The sequence below is a fragment of the Prionailurus viverrinus genome, chromosome D2 (genome assembly GCF_022837055.1).
Source record: "Prionailurus viverrinus isolate Anna chromosome D2, UM_Priviv_1.0, whole genome shotgun sequence".
Lineage (NCBI taxonomy): Eukaryota > Metazoa > Chordata > Mammalia > Carnivora > Felidae > Prionailurus > Prionailurus viverrinus.
This window is the reverse complement of record NC_062571.1, coordinates 3,058,315-3,077,760: the sequence shown is the minus strand read 5'-3', so window position 1 is coordinate 3,077,760 and position 19,446 is coordinate 3,058,315. Positions and strand designations below refer to the sequence as shown.

The window sequence follows — 19,446 nt, the reverse complement described above, 5'->3', positions numbered from 1 at the left end:
GGCATTGGGCCTCATTTTAGAGACATCAAGACTGAAGGTGTCAAAAGAATTTTCAAATAATAGAAATTAAACATTCATTTTAATAATCACTACCTGACACAGCGAGTAAACGTAGTAGAGATATAAACTGGTCATTAGAAATACAAAAAACAAAACAAAACAAAACAAAACAAAAAAACCAAAAAACAAAAAACAAAACAAAAAACAAAAATCAAAAAAAGAAGAAAGAAAGCACATCTTTGTTTACAACAGTGTTGCATAAAGCTTCTTCACTACAAGCATCTTCAACAGGCTGTTTCTAAGTTTACAGACAAAGTCTCAAGGGTAGCTTCTAAATTATTCATTTTGTTTTCAAATTGTTTTGAATTCATTTATAACCTTTGGTCTGGCCGTTTATGATAAGAGCTCTCACATGGCTAAATAAATACTCTGAAGGACAGTAAATGAACTCGGTAGAGACACTTGGGGAGATAACTTTTCTTGCACACCCTGACTGGTAACCACTGTTCTTTTCCTACTCAAAACCATTTTCAGAAGCAACCCTCTCAACTACATACAAATGGAAAAGTTCAAACAACTGTTTTGTAGATTTGTAAATTTTCAAAAGGAAAAGCGAACACACAGGAAGAAGACCAGCATAAAGAAGAGCAGGGAAAAGAAGATTTCTGGAAAGAGCCTTGTTTCCAGGGTGTGCAGAGTTAGGAAGGAGTGTTAGGGCTAAGCGGCCAGCACTGGAGACTTAAGAAGTAAGAATTACCACGTGGCAAAATGTGAAGGCTAGAAAATAATGATAAGAGCTGGTACAAAACAAAACAAAACAAAACAAAACAAACAAAACACAATGGCAAGTACTCTGAGTAGATTAAAAAGAAAGCATCTTTAATATGGTAGCATATCTCCACATTCTTTTTTCTTTTAATTTTGTTTATATATATATATATATATATATATATATATATATATATATATATATTTGAGAGAGAGACAGAGACAGAATGCGAGTGGCTTAGGGACAGAGAGAGAGGGAGACACGGAATCCAAAGCAGGCTCCAGGCTCCAGGCTCCGAGCTGTCAGCACATAGCCCGACACGGGGCTCGCACTCACCAGCTGTGAGATCATGACCTGAGCCAGAGTTGGATGCTCAACCGACTGAGCCACCCAAGGCGCCCCAGCATATCTCCACATTCTGTTTAATAAAGCCCTTTGTATTTTAGCCAAGCTGAATGTGTCGTAATGGTGCATAGCTGTGACGATTCCCCAAATCTTTCATGACGGAGTACAGTTAAGAGATTCATTTTTTTATTTGTTCTAAGGAGTAAGTATGCACTATTTCCTTGCGCTGCATCCTCTGGTACAGACAGGAAATAATCGCTAGCTCCAGTATATCCCTCGCGGTTTTATGAAGTAGCTATAGGTATAGGGCAACCACGTATTTCCCGTTCATTAATCCAGAAAGCACACGTGCAAGCATATTTAATTGAATGACATCAATAATTCCAATTAGAAATACAGGGCATTTGAACATTTGTTTTGAAAACTGCTATAGGAGTTATTTTACGTCCAAGAAACATTTCATATCATCCAGGTTACTGTTGCATAACCTTTAAAATGTGTACTACTCTCCTCTATTCAGAAGTGACTGGACTGACCGACTTCAGATTTCTGTGTCCTCACAGAGGGGAAAACCCATAGGCCTGCTGTCCCAGCGATGAGGATCAGTAACCTAGGGGCCAATATTTGTCATAAGGCACAGGAGAAATCAGGTGTAGACATTTCTTAAAAAGGTTCTGGGCAGAGAATACCCCCAGGAGCTTGATTCTAAAACCAGTAATTAAACCTTGCTGTCTCTTCTATCCTAAATAATTCCCATCAGGGACTCACTCCCCAATGAAACTCAAACATTGAATGAGCTACGGGTAAAGAGTGCTGTGGATATGCAGAGAAAGCTCAAAGCCAAGGTCTCCTTCCTTCCAACCAAAGCCTCATCCTCTGGACGTGGCTTCTCCCATGTGGAACCATCTCTCTTTTACATCAGGCTAACTTGTTTCTCTGGTCTTTGTTATCCAAATTAGAAGTCAAAACATTGGTGGCCTACAGGCCACATGAGGCACACAGATGTGCTTTGTTCAGCTCATAAAAGAAATCAAAATTTAAATTAGAATGACATCTTTAATTTACAGATTTTCCTATTGTTCTGACAAAAAATATGGAGTATCTTCTTTCCTTCATGTTTACAAGTGGAAAGAACATTCATAGGCCTTCCCCCCTAATACTGCCTACTGCCCATGTGGCCCATGGCCCACGTTCCAACAGTCTATGCAAATAAAATCAATACCAGTTCCCACCATTTGCCCTAAAGACTTATGATTTAGATGCCAGCTATAGAAAAAAGGGTGAGTACAATAACAATATTGTGTAGAAGTCTGTGTGTGTGACACGATTTAATTCTATGTAATTCGGATTATTCCTATTAGATATGGGATTAACATGAAGGATTTAAGCAACGGGAAAAATACAATTAGGATAGAACGTTTTTTTTCTTAAATGTGCCTTTCATTTTCTTGGAGACCAGGGGTCATTTTCTACTCTTTAATCTTTTCATCATTGGTAACAGCATTAGCATTCTGAAATTTAAACAGTAAATGAGGGGCTACTAAGTTTCACAGACTTGTTTTCCTTATCTAAAGTGCCCTAGCTTGCTGGCCTTTCTGACTTCCGTCTGCTTTGTGCATTTCCCCTGCCTCCTGTTTTATGATCCTTCCATTACTCCAGCCTCTGGCAAACCCACTGCATATTGGGTGCTATTCAGTCAACAGACAAGCAAAAAAATATATCATAAATGAAACATAATATATGATTTAATGTCAATAAAATTCTAGATAACTTGAGGAGATAAGTAACAACCTATTTCCTTAATGCTTAGAAACTTTCCTATTTACTTATCATTTCAGATATATATTCAGAAGGTTTGTAGCTGCTGACCTTTTAGAAAATGATTCTTTGGCACAAATAAAAAGAAGCAGAATGCCTCATTGCATATATAGCTTCACCAGTAATGAACAGAGCCAAATTGTTTTCTCTTATGACAGTTGTCTTATAGGCGCAATTAGAGGATTAAAATACATGAGGAATTGAACACGATTTTTTTTTACATCAACTTAGGTCTGATATTGGCAAATGGATTTTGGATAGCTTAATTTAACTCCTTTATAATTTATGGAAAAAAATCTCTTTCCTCATCTCTATGTTCTTTTTTCACCGGAAACAACTCAGAATGACTCATTGAAGACTGGGTGAAATAAGCAATAAAATGACAATAAAGCAATCTGTGATCATGCTTTCGGTCCTATGCAACATCCAGAAGCAATCTAGCCAGAAGACCACTAATGTCTTATAAAAATATGTAACTTTTTGTCAGTTAAGAATCAAGTTAGGATGTTATAAATTACAGAAAAGAAAATATTTTACCTATTTATCCAGAAGACACAAAAACCGCCATATAAGGCTGAAGATCAATTGTTTGATGTCAGTACTGATGATCCTACATGACCCCATACAAAACGTTAGTCTGATTTTAGTATTTTATAAGCTTGTGCAGTCACCCATTAATTTACCCTAATTTTTGAGCTTCTATTATTGCTACACTTGCTGTGTTTCATAGCGTATAGTAGAGATTCAGCTGCATTTTGTTTGTTTTTGTTTGTTTTAAATTTTCCTTTTAATTTTTTTCATATTTTAGATATGGAATTATTATGGGATTTAGCAATTAAGACTTCAAAGAAAGAGACACTGTTTCCACTAGCAATGAGACAACAGTGCAAAACAGAGACGGAATTAAAGCGCCTGCAGAAAGTAGCTGTTGAGAACTAACCCTCTCCTAAGACATATTCACTTGATTTTCCCTCCCCTTGTTTTCATGAGTAAAGCTCCATACAACTTCCAAAAGCTTAATATCTCAGAAGGTATCCTGGAATTCAGATTTTATTTAATATATAAATTATGTCGGCAATTCTCAGTTGTTATGCTTATTTGAAATAACCAAAAGAATTATTCATCATAGAACTGATAGAAGGACAGATAGGCACATAGAGACAGAGAGGTAAATCCAGGGACATCTTAAGCCAGTGTCCTAGTTTTGACACATTGCAAGAAGCATGGCCCAGGGAAAGGCCCAGATAAAAATTCAATCTTTAACACCATTTCTTCAACTATTTACAAGAGCCAAGGGCTCTGTCTGTGACAACTTATTACTGAAACATTCTGCATCTACTATGCACGTCCAGCAGCCACCACATCTTGGGAGTCTCTCACTTTACCCGAATAGAACACAGTCATCCAGGCTACCTGGCACCGGCCATGTTGGTTCCTTAGTTTCCTCTGTCCTGAGTACCTCCTGCAGTCTCACATCTGTGGTTCAACTCATCTATCATGTGCTACTCTACAGAGTCAACCCTTCTTCTCCTCAGATTGTAAAAACCTTCAGCCAGTGTGGACTCTTTTCTCTTTGGGGAATGAAGGAGAATAAATTAAAAATGGGCAAAACATTTGAATGAACATTTGGGTGCCAAAGATTTTTATCACATCACACATTGTTTACACTTTGGGAATGTTCATTAAAACACTGTTGGGTATTTGAAGATTTTGTGTCGATGAGTGTAAGCAAGGTTTTGCTTTTGTTTTGTTTTCTTTTGTCTCCCTGGGAATGTGTGTGATTCCCCTTGACAATCTTTGGAGGTGTGCAGAGCAGAGTTTGACTAACTCCTTCTGATAAACTAAAGTTCATGTAATTGCCAACTACAGGGAAAGAGAAACATCAACAAAAAATGTAATCTCCTCCTCTAAGCCTAGTGGTTTTGACAATGGAAGGAAAAGAACACTGAGGAACTCCTAAATACACCTCCATACCATGACTGTCTCAAGTAAAGGACCAACTTCTACACCCCTTCCTCCTCTACCTTAACTGCATACTTGGACCAGAGCCACTCTGGGGAAGCGGTGACCAACTGAAGTCACCGCTTCTTTCTGTGGCCTCCTCTCCCTTCCAGGAAGCAGGTAGGGGTTTGTAATCCTCAACCTCACTCACACCCTGACTCTCGAATGCTCTGAGAGTGAAAAGGGAGCTCCCATTGAGTTAGCTGTGGCATCCTTTGTTGGCGGCTGCTTTCAAACTATACATTCAGCATCACTCTTCATTTCTCAAATTTGCTCTCAGCTCACAATATCTTTTTGACTTTAAATCTATAAAGGGCCTTTAGGATGGGCTTTAATCCCTCACTTAATACCCCTTTGCCTCTGAACCTTTCCATTTTTTGTACAATCACAGTGTTACGTGATTTAACCATGACTTAAAACCATTTTCTGGTCCCCTTGCCTCAGTCGTGCCTATGGATCTGTCCAGTTCCTAAGGATTAGCCCAAACTGGATGTACTAAAACCTGTCTGGAAGCTGTGCCACAGTTCCTGTACAACAGCTGGCACTTGAGGACAGACTGTCAATGGTTCTGGTATAACTGCTCCTCCTCCTTCCTTCCAGTACAGACTCAGTGCCACAGACAGCTAAGAGTCCATTGAACCTAGAACATATATTTCCAGAAAGATTTTTAAAGACATCTTTAGAGCCATGTTAAATTTACAACAAAAAATGAAAGGGACATACAGAGATTTCCTACACACACCATATCCTCTCACACACATAGTCTACTCCATTATCAAAATCACTCATCAGAATGGTACTTTTTTAGAAATTAAGGATAAGCTTACAGTGACACATCATAATGATCCAAAGTCTATAGTTTACCTTAGGGTTCACTCTTGGTTTTATACATTCTATGGGTTTGAACAAATGTATGATGACATAAATCCATCATTAGAATATCATATAGAGTATTTTCCACCAAAAAATATCCTCTGTGTAATGCTTATTTATCTCTCTCCCACTCACCCTCAGACTCTACTGAACTTTGTATTTTCTCTGTAATTTTGCCTTTTCAAGAATGTCTCCATACTTTTGTATTTCCAGTTGGAATCATATATATGTAGACTTTTCAGATTGGCTTCTTTCACTTAGGTATGTGTATTTAGGATTTCTCCATGTCTACAAATAAACTTTAAAACATAGGCTGTAACAAGAGACAAGGAAGAACACTAGACAATCATAAAGAAAACAATCCAACAAGAAGGGATAACAATTATAAACATTTATGCTCCCAATAAGAGAGCAATGGGTAGATCATCCAAACAGAAAATCAACAAAGAAACAGTATCTTTTTTCTATCTTCCTTCCTTCCTTCCTTCCTTCCTTTCTTCCTTCCTTCCTTCCTTTTTTGAAACAGTCTCTTTGAATGACATATTGGATTAGACGGATCTAACAAATATATTCAGAACACTCCATCCTATACATTCTTTTCAAGTGCACATGGAAAATTATCCAGAATATACCACATGTTAGGCCACAAAACAAGGCTCAACAAATTCAAAAAGATCAAAGTCATATTATGCATCTTTTCTGACTAACACAATATGAAACTAGAAATCAACTCTAGAAAAAATTTTGAAAGAACACAAATACATAGAGGTTAAATAACATGCTATTTAACAATGAATGGGTCAACCAAGAACTCAAGGAGAAAATTCAAAAAAAATACAGGGAGACAGAGGAAATGAAAACATAATGGTCTGAAATATTTGGGATGCAGCAAAAGCTACTCAAGAGGAAAATGTAGAGCAATATGTCTCCACCTCAAGAAGCAAAATCAATTTCAAATAACAGCCTAACTTTACACATAAAGGAACTAAAAAAAGAAGGATGAATGAAACTCAAACCAGTAGAAGGAAGGAAATAGTAAGGATTAAAGCAAAAATAAACAAAATCGAAACTAAACAAACTATCAAACAAAACAACAATAGAACAGATCAATCAAACCAGGACCTGGTTCTTTGAAAATAACAAAATTAATAAACCTTTAGCCAGACTCATTAAAAGAGAGAGAGAGAGAGAGAGAGAGAGAGAGAGAGCGAGCTCAAATAAAATCAGAAATGAAAAAGGAGACATAACTGACATCATAGAAATACAAAGGACTTTGAGAATATTATGAAAAAAAATATAGACCAACAATTGGATAACCTACAGCTAACATCGTACTCAGTGGTGAAAACTGAAAGCTTTCCCTCTAAGATCAGGAACAAAACAAGGATGCCTACTCTCACCACTTTTTTTTCAACATAGTACTAGAAGTCCTAGCCATAACGATTAGGCAAGATAAAGGAATAAAAGGCATTAAAATTGGTAAGGAAGGAAAAAAAAACTTTCACTATTTGTATATGACACGATAATATTTATAGAAAACACTAAAGACTCCACCAAAAATCGAGAACTGATAAGTGAGTTCAGTAAAGTTGTGGGATGCCAAATCAACATACAAAAGTCCATTACATTTCTATACCCTAATAATGAAGTAGTAGAAAGAGGAAGTAAGAAAACAATCCTATTTACAACTGCATCAAAAATAATAAAATATCGGGGCGCCTGGGTGGCGCAGTAGGTTGGGCGTCCAACTTCAGCCAGGTCACGATCTCGCAGTCCGTGAGTTCGAGCCCCGTGTCGGGCTCTGGGCTGATGGCTCAGAGCCTGGAGCTGTTTTCGATCCTGTGTCTCCCTCTCTCTCTGCCCCTCCCCCGTTCATGCTCTGTCTCTCTCTGTCCCAAAAATAAATAAATGTTGAAAAAAAAATTAAAAAAAAATAATAAAATATCTAGGGATAAACTTATCCAAGGAGATGAAAGACCTATACTCTGAAACTGTAAAACACTGATGAAAGAAACTGAGGACAACACAAACAAATGGAAATATGTTCCATGTTCATAGAATGGGAAAAAAAAAATGTTAAAATGTCTATACTTCCCAAACAAACAAACTAAATAAGCCAAAAAAACAGACTCTTAACTACAGAGAACAAACCAATAGTTACCGGAGGGGAGGTGGGTGGGCAAATGGGTGAAAGAGGTGATGGGTATTAAGAACACATTTATTTTGATAAGTACTGGGTAATGTATAGCACAGCTAAATTGGTACATTATCCACCTGAAACTAATATAATTGGTTAATTATACTGGAATTAAAAAAAAAAAACAAGAATAGGTTTTTCCATGCCTTTCTTGGCTCATCAGCTCTTTATTTTTATCCCTACATTTGTCTGAATGTAGCACAGTTTATCCACTCACTTACTGAAGGACATCTTGTTTGCTTCCAAGTTTTAGAAATTAGAGATAAAGTTGCTATAAACATCCATGTGTAGGCTTTTGTGGGGACAAAAATTTTCCAGAAAGAATTTTTAGATATTCTTATTTTATTAAATAAGAGAATATGTCCTAAGTCTGTTTCTCCATGTGCATTCTCCCTTCTAAATGTAACTGCACATTAAACATGCCATACCCACCACCTCAAGGCTTTTCTCATGGTTGTCAGGGGCCAGCACGTGTCCATTTATGTGTTGACATTGTGTCCTTAAAGCATAACCTCTGTTTTTCTATACTTATCCTGGTTCGGGTCGAGAGTTATATGAAGAATCTTTTATCAATATTCTGTTGAGAACAATGATCAAAGACGGGAAGAATCTGACAGAGCCCAGGGTTACAAAGAAGCTTATGGATCTTTACCTATTACAGTTTTTATCTTTCAAACATACACATTTGTGAAAATGCAATTATAATGCATATTCACAACGAGGAAATAGTCCCATCCTATGCAGTATAAAAGTTTTGAAAGATGCAGGTGCATGTGACAAATAATGGACATTCTATATATGGACCTCAACGACTTACATGAGAACATTAAGTATAGACTTAATAAAAAAAAGTGAGCTACTAAAAGCTGTACTTTAGTGGGAAGAGGTCTTCAGCAATAGATATTATTTACCTGTAGTCATTAATAAAGTAAACCACAGGCAAGCTGACACACAATAGACTTACCAGTTTGACTTAAGAAAGGGTTTGTTCTTTAAAATGAGTGTTTATTAAACTGGTAAAATCAAATATCCCCAGGTTTTATTACAACCAATTAAAAACTGGTGGGAAAGAGAAATTAAGAGAGGTTAAGAGCAGGATCAGAATTAACTGTCTTACTGGAAGTTTCTTAGATAGACTGAAGAAAAATATGGGACACGCTTTCATACGCTGCTTCCTTCAGACATTCAAGACAAGATGACGGCATACCGCATTATAATCTCTGGCAGAGGTTCACTTGATCATATTTTTAGAAGTTTAATGTAAAACAAAAATGCAAACATTTAGCCTCCAGACAAGTATTTATATTGCTTGTGATGACACTCAAGTAACTTTGGCAGCATTCTGAGTAGTTGGCAGTTTCTACAAAATATGCCAATTAAAGAACACAACGTTGCTATGCTGAATCATGTCACATTCTTCTAGAACACAAATATTGAACGTCTACCACATGCGGTATACAGCACTCTGTGGCAAGGGCTTCCCAGAGTTCCTGATCCTTTGAAAGTGGGATCTAGTCCACACAGGGGGGAGGTAAAATAGCATCATCATTACTGTCTATAATCACCTGTTTGGCAAATAATCTCTGTAAAGAATCACGTGTTAAAACGAAATTATTTAGTAAAATTAAGTGTTTTAGTTCAACTCAGCTTGTAAGTTCAAGTTAATTGTGAGCCACAGGGAAACGAAAATAGACAGTGGTCTTCTATCAGATTTTTTCTTTTTGGTCTCTGGTTTAAAAGGCCAACTGTTTTCCTTGGAGAATATTTAGAAAATACGGATTTGATTTTGAAATATTACAGATTTTTATTTGGAAAATAGTTAATGATACATAAACCATAATTTTCTACATGGGCAAAAAAAAATTTCCTGATACAGCGTTTTCACGTATTTTTTTTTTATTTTCTATAAACACATCTAAGATTTACTTCCTGTTTATTCAAATGTAACATAATAACTCATTAACTTCATATGCTTTCATGCTCAATATATATTGGACTTTTAAAAATAATGAAAACATCCAAATTTTTGTGATATTTTTAAATGTTGCTAAAATTTAGTATAGATAATTAAGTTTGTTTAAATGGAGACCAGCAATGCTGTGGACATTTTTGGATGATTCCAAAGGATATGGAAAAAGAAGAAAAAAAAATTATGCCAACTCTTCAAAGGGGTAAGGGAATGTTTTCTTTAATGTTTATTTATTTATTTTGAGACAGAGAGAGAGAGAGAGAGAGAGAGAGAGAGAGAGGTGGAGAGAGAGGAAGAGAGAATCCCAAGAAGGCTCTGTGGTGTCAGTGCAGAGCCCAATGCAGGGTTCATTCTATGAGCCAGGAGATCATGACCTGAATAGAAATCAAGTCAGATGCTCAATCAACTGAGCCACCCAGGCACCTCTAAAGGAATGCTTCTAATACAGCACAATGAAGGTATTACATATGTTATAGAATTTTCAGAATGTATGTAGGGCTAAATTCCAGGAAAAATGTCATTCTGTAATAAGCCAATTGACATAATTCTTTTATATATGTGTGTGTGTATATGTGTGTGTGTGTGTATATATATGAATATTTATTTATTTATTTATTTATTTATTTATTTATTTATTTATTTATTGATCTGGAAAACAGACTGCTTCCAACAGACACAAAGTACAAAGTGAACAAGCCCCATGGAAGGTCCATCACAGAATTAGTAGTCAAACTGAGCCTCCTAGCACATTCTCACACTTACACTAGTTTGAAATAGAAACCAAGACTTGAGAGATACCGTTTTACTGCAACCTAACAGAAAAGAATCTGTAAACACACTGAAGTTCAAAAGGCTAAGAGAGTGTTGTATAGAACAAAGCACCAGCGGTATTTATTTTTGGTTTTGATAAGGAAGAGTACTTTTTGAAGAACTTAGTATGGATTCCCTATTAGTTGTTAATGATGGCAGACCAACTGAGCGAACACTCAAGCTTCTTCCTCTGCTCTCAGAACCTTCGTCAGGTTCTCTCTTCCCAAGAATTTTCAGATCTCCTGATAACCATTCCTATATCACCATGTCTAGTGGGCTATGGAGGGTAATCCTTACCAGATTCCCACCAGCGTAAGCTGCCAGGGGAAGGCTTACCTTTTGGTCGACTTCTTTTGGAGGGATGCAATGTGTCTTATTTAGGTGACTAGATGTTTGTGTGGGTGACAGTCAACTCTACCTAGTGACAAAGAAATACCCCAGCTGTATCTGGATTCACTCTTGGGACTGACTGGGTGCAGTGACTCCTTTACAGTCAAGACTATGCAACCTTTCCAGTCACGGAAGTGTCTCTTGATCCAGGTAAAGCATTTTGGGCGTGTGGCCCAATTTAAACTCATACAGAGAAGAAATTAGGGGAGCACTATTTGTGGATTTGGGTTAACTTCATTTAGTACTTCCACACGTAACAAATCTAGGGTTGAAAGGGGAAGAAATCCCTCTTGGACACGTCATTTGTAAAACAGGAAGCTCACTCACCGTTCCGGCTTTCTTCATCAATGGCAACTATGGTGGCTGGCGGTCCTCCCCTAGCTAGTTTGCAATCTAAGGAGAGAAAACAACCATACGTAAGAAGTAACAGTTGCACGAGCATTAACCTTGAGATCAAATTCATTGGGATATATATTGATATTTAAAAAGAAAAATCCCACAATCAAATTGATATGCATCATTACTTCTAATATTTTAATTTTTTATCATAACCACCACAGAGATCCCTTACATCATAACACGTTCACTTTGTACACCCCAAACTACTCAAATCTTATGGAGAAAACACCAGCAGAGACCACTGGAGAGCAGAAGTCCTTCAGGACAGAGATAATGGGATGGTAATTTAACCCAAAGAAATAACATAAAGGAATGATTAACAAGGATAAATTGTAATTAAAGCTTCACAACAGAAACAAACATAATTGGACTTTAATTGTGATAAAGGGTCTAATTAAAGGGAGTGAATAGAATTTTAATAATGTTCTAAAGAGAAGAAAACAAAGACAGACAAGCAATGTTCATGAGGTTGTTTGGCATTTTTATTTTTGTCATCTTACCCTCATATTGCCAGTCTGGAGTCAAAAGTATAGAGTCATCAATGGAAGCAGAGCAGAAAAATGGAAGAAAGAAAGGAAGAAAGAATAGATGTATATATTTAGTGTGGATTGAAAGATATAAATAGCACTATATAATAACAGATACATCACATAATAACTTCCAGAAAAGATATACATAAAATCCTGATATCAGACTTTTTAATCCTAATATAACACTAACACAGTAACTTCATCATACATCATTAGCATATTGAAAAATTACTATTATAGAGTTGAAAAAACATAAAGTACATTTATAGGTTTCCTATGAAAAGGTACATACAAATTAATTATGAACAGTCTAGTATCCCTATGTTGAATGAATGTTAAGATTAGTGCCTGTCCATCAGTAGAGATGACTAATTTGTTACTTTAAACACTACTAATATCTTGTCAAGAATCTAAGGATAATGAACATAAAAATAGTGTCATGAGCTACAATATCCATGACCATTAAAATCGGAAAGCTTTGCCAGCAAGATGTCAAATGTCCACTTCTGCGGTGTAAACCACACTCTTAGGAGGTACTCAGTAGGCCTGATGAGGCTGTGTTATGCAGTTAAATATCCATGTCACACTCCTGTGACTGCAGCATAAATCACATTTGCTTAATGTCATCCAAGCACGTGTGTCATTGGGTAGATTTCAAGGTTTTTCATTCATTCATTCATTCATTCATTCATTCATTCATTCGTTCACTCAAATTCTATGTATTATGTGCATATACATGAACAATAGAACCCTTGGCAAGCACTACTCTATATGTAAGGTACATGCTCTCTCACATGAATCTCAATATCTCACAGATTTCCAGTATTTTTCTTTCCATCCTTGTCAATATTGAAGGGGTTTCAAGTCACACCATTGTTAGATCTAAAATATCTCATGTCCACTGCACTTCTCCACCCCAACATAGGACAAGTGCTCACTGTTTGTCACCCCTACTCTTGCAGTGGTTACCTCACCACTTCCCAGAAGCTTTGTTCTCACTCTGTGTTCATCCATTCTTCCCATCAGAATGACTTTCATGCACCCAAATCAAAGGTAACATAATAGCACATCTCTGCACAAAACCTTACATGTTTCCTTTGGAGTAAAGAAAAAAAATTCTTATGATACCATTGAAAGATTCTCAAACAGAAAGGGTTTAGGATAATGCTTCAAAAGATGTCAAGTCTCAACATGGTTCACTTAGAATTAAGCCCTGTGCCCATCAGCCATATCAGACCCCTTTACTCTTGCTGGGACCTATTTTGTATTTTGAGGGAAGTTCTGCTACCTGAATTCATTTCTGCCTCTCTTCTGTCCAGCATATTTCTGCTTTTCTTTCTTTCTTTCTTTCTTTCTTTCTTTCTTTCTTTCTTTCTTTCTTTCTTTCTTTCTCTCTCTTTCTTTCTCTTTCTTTCTTTTCTTTCCTTTCTTTCCTTCCTTCTCTTTCCTTCCTTCCTTCCTTCCTTCCTTCCTTCCTTCCTTCCTTCCCCTCTCTTTCCCTTTTTTTCCTTTCTTTCTTTTTCTCTTTCTTGATGGCACAAGATTTCTCCTGTTTTATGAGAACTTGCCCACACCCCCAGTCAGAATTTATCTCCCACCTCATGTTCTCATAATATTTTGTTCATCTGGTATTGTATTCTTGTATGCATTCAAACATTATTCATTTGGTTAGTCAAATCTGTAGATGAATTACTGTGAACATGGGAATATAAAATTAACAGCTCCTTTCTTCTAGGGTCTCAGGTGAAAAAGGTTAGAGACCAGCTAGAACAAAGACGCATAACCTACTACACAGGTGTCGTACAATGTGGTATTTGTGGAGTCAATTCCTTAATAAGTTCATGGACAACGTAAGTGGAAAGGAGATACACAAGAAGGAGGAGGTGATCTGTGGAGAAGAGAATAAAGGAAACCTGACCAATTCTTACCAGGCACAGTTCTTGGATTACCAAACATCTCTTCTGTTTGTCTTTTACAGAGTAGTTACTTTTCAAGACTATTCCTTCGTCAGGCGGCTACCATTATATGTATGGATACACTTTCTCTACTCAGCTAAGCCAAATCTGACTCCCCATCCCCAATCCTACCTAAATGCCTTACCCTCTCTACCCTCAGTCCATTCTCTAGTCACAACCACCCAAATTCGTGTTTTCTGTGCCATCTGCTCAAATGCCCTTTGTCCTCTTCTTCCCCTGGTTGACCTCTATTTCTCTTTAGAAAACCTGGCAAGGCATCACCTCACTAGAAGATCTTCCTCATTGCTGGTTAGATTAAATGTCTCTTCTCTATATTCCTTCAGTGCACACTATATTCCACTGGATAAATTACCCCACTGAAAAAAAATCAGTGTGTCTTTCTCACAAGAACTCCTTCAGACCAAAGTTGCATCACATTCATCTTAGAAACCATCATATTTATAATATTCAAACCTTAGTACTCTTAGTACTCTCTCTTAAGACTTGGTCCTAAAAGAACGTGTGTTGATTTTTTCTGAACTACACTCTGGCCAGCTACAATCTCCCATTGAACATGAGAGCTGCCGAGAAATCTGTGTTCTCACTATGTCCCCAGCAGCACAAACAGCCCAGGCACAGAGGCCCAGCTGTGGTTCCTCCCTGTCAGCCCCCCTTAGGAGACTTTCCCTAAGCTTTCTTTTCCAGCAGGCTCCACCCCTCCCTCAGTAAGATGTTCTAATGTCTAAAAAGTGCTTTATTTGAGATCAAACCAAAAGTAATTTAACATTTTTAGACCACAATATTAACGAAGAGAGACTAGTAGGTTTCTAAAAAGAATACATTAATAGCATTGTTAACAACAGCTAAAATATTTGTTTTGGAATCATGCATTAATGAAAGCATAACTGATTAGTTTTGAAATGCACAAAAATATTTTCAATATTGAAGTATATTCAGAATTGTCTTGAAAAGAAAGTGATCTGGGTGGAATGCCCAGTGATGTACTTTCTACTCAAAATATCAAAATGGAGATCAAAATGAAGACTAGAAAGCATTTTGGGGGCTGAATGATAGTGTTCTCTATGGTCCATGGATAATTTGTCCACCACATGAAAGGCAGGTTAGCTGATGACGTTCTACTTTGGAAATGGACTTCCCTAATCTATTTAATTTCACCCTTGACTGTCCTGGTTAAATCACAAATTCATTGTTTTTCATGCCTCAAATTTCTAACCTCTTAGGCCTCTACCTGATTCCCATATCCAATTTATTGTAAAGTGCAGGATATGAATACAAATGCCTGAATGCTCAGTGTGATTTATTCCTGCAAATTTGTCATCAAGCTAAAAATAAGCCATGTATCTTTAAATAATCTCATGCAACAAGTTGGATTTAAAATGCAAAGAGAAGGATAGAGCTAGAATGTATTATACTAAGTGAAACAAGTCAGTCAGAGACAAATACCATACGATTTCAGTCATATGAGGAATTTAAACAAAACAGATGAACATGTAGGGTTGGGGAAGAAGAGAGGGAAACAGACCCCAAGAAACTCTTAAGGATGGAGAACAAACAGAAGGTTGACAGACGGAGGGGGTGGGGGATGGGCTAAATGGGGGATGGGCATTAAGAAGGGCACTTGTTAGGACGAGCACTGGGGGTTGTGTGTGAGTGATGAATCACTGAATTCTACTCCTGAAACCAGTATTGCACTATGTTAACTAACCAGAATTCAAATAAAAAAAAATAAATATAATAGGGGTGCCTGAGTGGCTCAGTTAGTTAAGTGTCTAACTTTTGATTTTGGCTCAGGTCATGATCTTACAGTTCATGGGATCGAGCCCCACATCAGACTCTGTGCTGACAGTGCACAGCCTACTTGGAATTCTCTTTCTCTCCCTCTGCCCCTCTCCCCTGTTTACACGTGCTCTCTCTCTCTCTCAAAAATAATAAATATTTTTTAAAAACTAAAACTAACTAAATAAATAGATAAATCCCAAAAGGAAGTATTAGAAAAATATGCAATGACTTGGTTTCAAAGGCACTACATGTGTGATATGCTATTCTTATTGCAGCCTGGAGCTCAGAGCGTGCATCTGATGGGCCACAGAAAGGCAATAATCCAAACTTGTCTACACATGCTCATTCCTCAAAGGGAGTGAGAACAGCCAGGAAAACCCCGTTCCCACTGTAGCCTATGCTCAAAATGTTATTTTAAGGCCAAACATTGTGTTTTCAATAAAATTTCAAGCCTATTCACTTGGCTTTTTGCATATATTAATATTGTAATTGCCTTGGCCATGTCGATACCTTGCATATTGTGTTTCCTGTAGACCCCTCTTCTGAGTCTGGGCCCTGCTGCCCAACCGACACCTACCCTTGCAATTTCACAGGTGCCTTAAATGTACCGCTCTCGTGAGCCCACAACTGGCATCTTCCCGCCCGCGTTATTTCAGCGAATAGCACAACTGTGCACCAAGCTGCATAAACCAGAAAGCAGAGGGTCACCTGTGAGCCTTCCCATTTCCCTCAGGCGCCTAGACTGAACCCACCAATGAGCCTTGAATTTAATTCCTACAGAAAAACTTTCCATATCTACCTGCTGCTTTCAGTCTCCAGTGTCACCACACTGATCCGATCTCTTACTCATCAAATACATTTTCCTAACTACTTTCCCTATGGACACTCTTGCCCCACTTTTTAATTTTCTCTTTATCCACAGTGATCTTTTTATAAGTAGCAACTGACTTACCTTTTCATGATCTGTCATTGCTTTTAGGTTAAAACTTTTTATGATCTACTACCTTCTGCATGATTTTAGAATGAAAACCAAAATACATGGCTTCCAAGGTCCTATGTGATATGCCCCCCCCCCTTATTTCTTTCCTGTCTTGTCTGTTTCCGAGTTCTCACTTGCTCTCAGCATTCTAGACAAATGTTTTTCTTTTCCTTAATCATTCTATGTTCCACCATGAGCTACCTCAAGACCCTTGCATATTACAGTATTTCTTATTTCTCATCTTAACTCTCAGCCCATCATTTACTTGTATATCTTATAGATTCTGGTATATTCTTTAGTTTCTCAAAGAAACCATGCCTGACCCTGAGCTTCTCTGATGTATATACTCCCCTCGCTCTGCCTTCTAGAACCAGTTTATGAATATATGATGACTCACTTACAGATCTTACTTCTATTACTCAGGGTTGTGTCCCAAGGACAAATTTTCTAGAACATAATTGATTCTCAGCAGTTATTTACTAAATGCAGAAATTTATGGCTTCAATCAAATTTATAAAAATTAAAAAAAATGAAAACTCTATAACTGAATCTTTTTTATTTTTCTTAAATATTTATTTATTTTTGAGAGAGAGCACGAAAGGGGGAGAGGCAGAAAGAGGGGGACAGAGGATCCCAAGCAGGCTCCTTGCTGACAGCAGTGAGCCCGATGTGGGGCTTGAACTCACAAACTGTAAGATCATGACCTGAGCCGGAGTCGGAAGCTTAATCAACTGAGCCACCCAGGCACCCCGTCCCCCTTCTTTATTTAATATTTGAAATATCATTCTCATAAACAAGTAATGTGGAAGGAATGAACAACAAACTAATGGTCTAAAGACAGGATCATTAAGGCTACCTCACCAGAAGCGTGAGGGGAGTGGATGTGCTACTCAAAATATGCCACTTGGGCATACAGAGGTGAAGGCGATAGAGACCCAGTGGATTCAGGAAAAGCTTTTTTTTAACCTTCCTTTTTATAGTGTAAAGAAATTAGAAAGGGGGCCTATGCCAGCAAGAGAGTTATTACCAGAGATACCTTTTTCATTGGAGAGACTTAGCTGCATGTCAAGGCAAACATTTGTTTACCAAAAATTTCCTCTTCACATCTTCTTATGAATTGCCTTCTTACCCTTTGAAGCCCCGACCCCTGTCCATTTCCTTAGGACAGGATGGTGTGTATATAAGCCTCAACTGCCTGGCTGCCTTTTAGTCTCATATCTTTGTGAGTAATTTTGTTTTTCTCCTGTTAATTTGTATATATTTTATTACAAGGTGTCTCAGTCAAGGACTTAGAGAGGAAGAGGAAAACGGATTTCGCCCCCTACACTTGAATAATCTACCATTGAGGTAAAGAAGGTAATAGAGAAATTATACAGCCCTTTGAGATTCTGTGGGTCTAGTAACAGAAGACCATGGAGGGTTGAGAATACCAGAGAAAGAGGCGTGAAGAGAAGGGAGGAAAAGACTTTCACTTTCCTCCAACTGACTGTAATTTCTGTTAGAATTTTACATGGCAAACAATCATGGAGCAAGATCACAACAATATCCTAAGAGCAAGATGTGTTCCAAGGTCTTTCATGACTTGGTCAAAATTCACTTGAAGAATTAAAACTCAAAGACCTCAGATACCAAATCTTTTATGACATCAAAAGTCACAAATACTTTTGTGTCACCTTAGAATCTTTATGCAGGTATTTCTTTACCAGCTGTCTATGATTATCAGGGAATTATTCTATCCCCCAGCAGAGCATTTGACATGTTACAATCTTCATTTAACATATTGGTGGAACTATGGACTAACCTTCTTCATGAAAAATAGATAAAAGAAATAGCCCATCAAATTCTTTATACTAGTCATTTGAAATCTTTTGGGGGAGTGATTTCAGATAATAATAGAATTTATTCCTAGTATAATATGGAGTTTAAGGACATGTCAGAAAACCTCAATTCAAATCCTAACTTTTGCCTTTAATAGTAACAGAATGTTCAACAGAGTATTAACCTCTTGTACCTTAGTTTATACAAATAGGAATAATAGTAAGTATAACTACGTCATAGATTTACTATAAGAAAGATGAATAAAATAATATATGGTAATTTCTAAGAATGCTCCCTTGTAAAATGTACAGGCAGAATAGATATAACTTTCATTTTTACATTATAATTATTTTGGAAGCAATATATTTATAAAGTTATTCCTATTTTTTTTCCTTTGATCAAAAGACAATAGAGAATCTCTCGGCTTCCCCTACATATTCAGTGAGGGCTGATCTTATCTTTGCATGTGATCATAAAGTACATTCTCATTAAGGAAAAAAGTAGTCACATGAAATGTCTCTCGTGGTTTTATGGACAAAAATATGCTAGAATTCTTATTCTATATATCAATGTAGACACACTGTCCTGGATTAAATTTACTAGACACAACTAGGATCTTTGAACCCCAGCCTAAGAAATCAAAGGGGTGCTCACAGTTACCCATGGGTCCCACTGTGGTCCTCAGATGCAATGGTGGCCAAATGATCAAGCAGAAAGGTCAAGAACAAGTTTCAGATTTCCTGAAATCCCTATTCTTCTCAACATCCCTCTGCTATCAGTTTGTCTGGACTCT

The 19,446-nt window shown here is 37.2% G+C and overlaps 1 protein-coding gene across 1 annotated transcript in view; it reads right to left on the bottom strand.

Moving 5' to 3' along the window:
- Positions 1–19,446, bottom strand: part of PCDH15 (protocadherin related 15) — an 850,076-nt gene that overhangs the window by 661,493 nt on the left and 169,137 nt on the right. Inside the window, exon 3 of the mRNA XM_047824821.1 lies at positions 11,500–11,565. Coding sequence (XP_047680777.1) covers positions 11,500–11,565 — 66 coding nt within the window. The remainder of the gene's footprint in view (positions 1–11,499; positions 11,566–19,446) is intronic.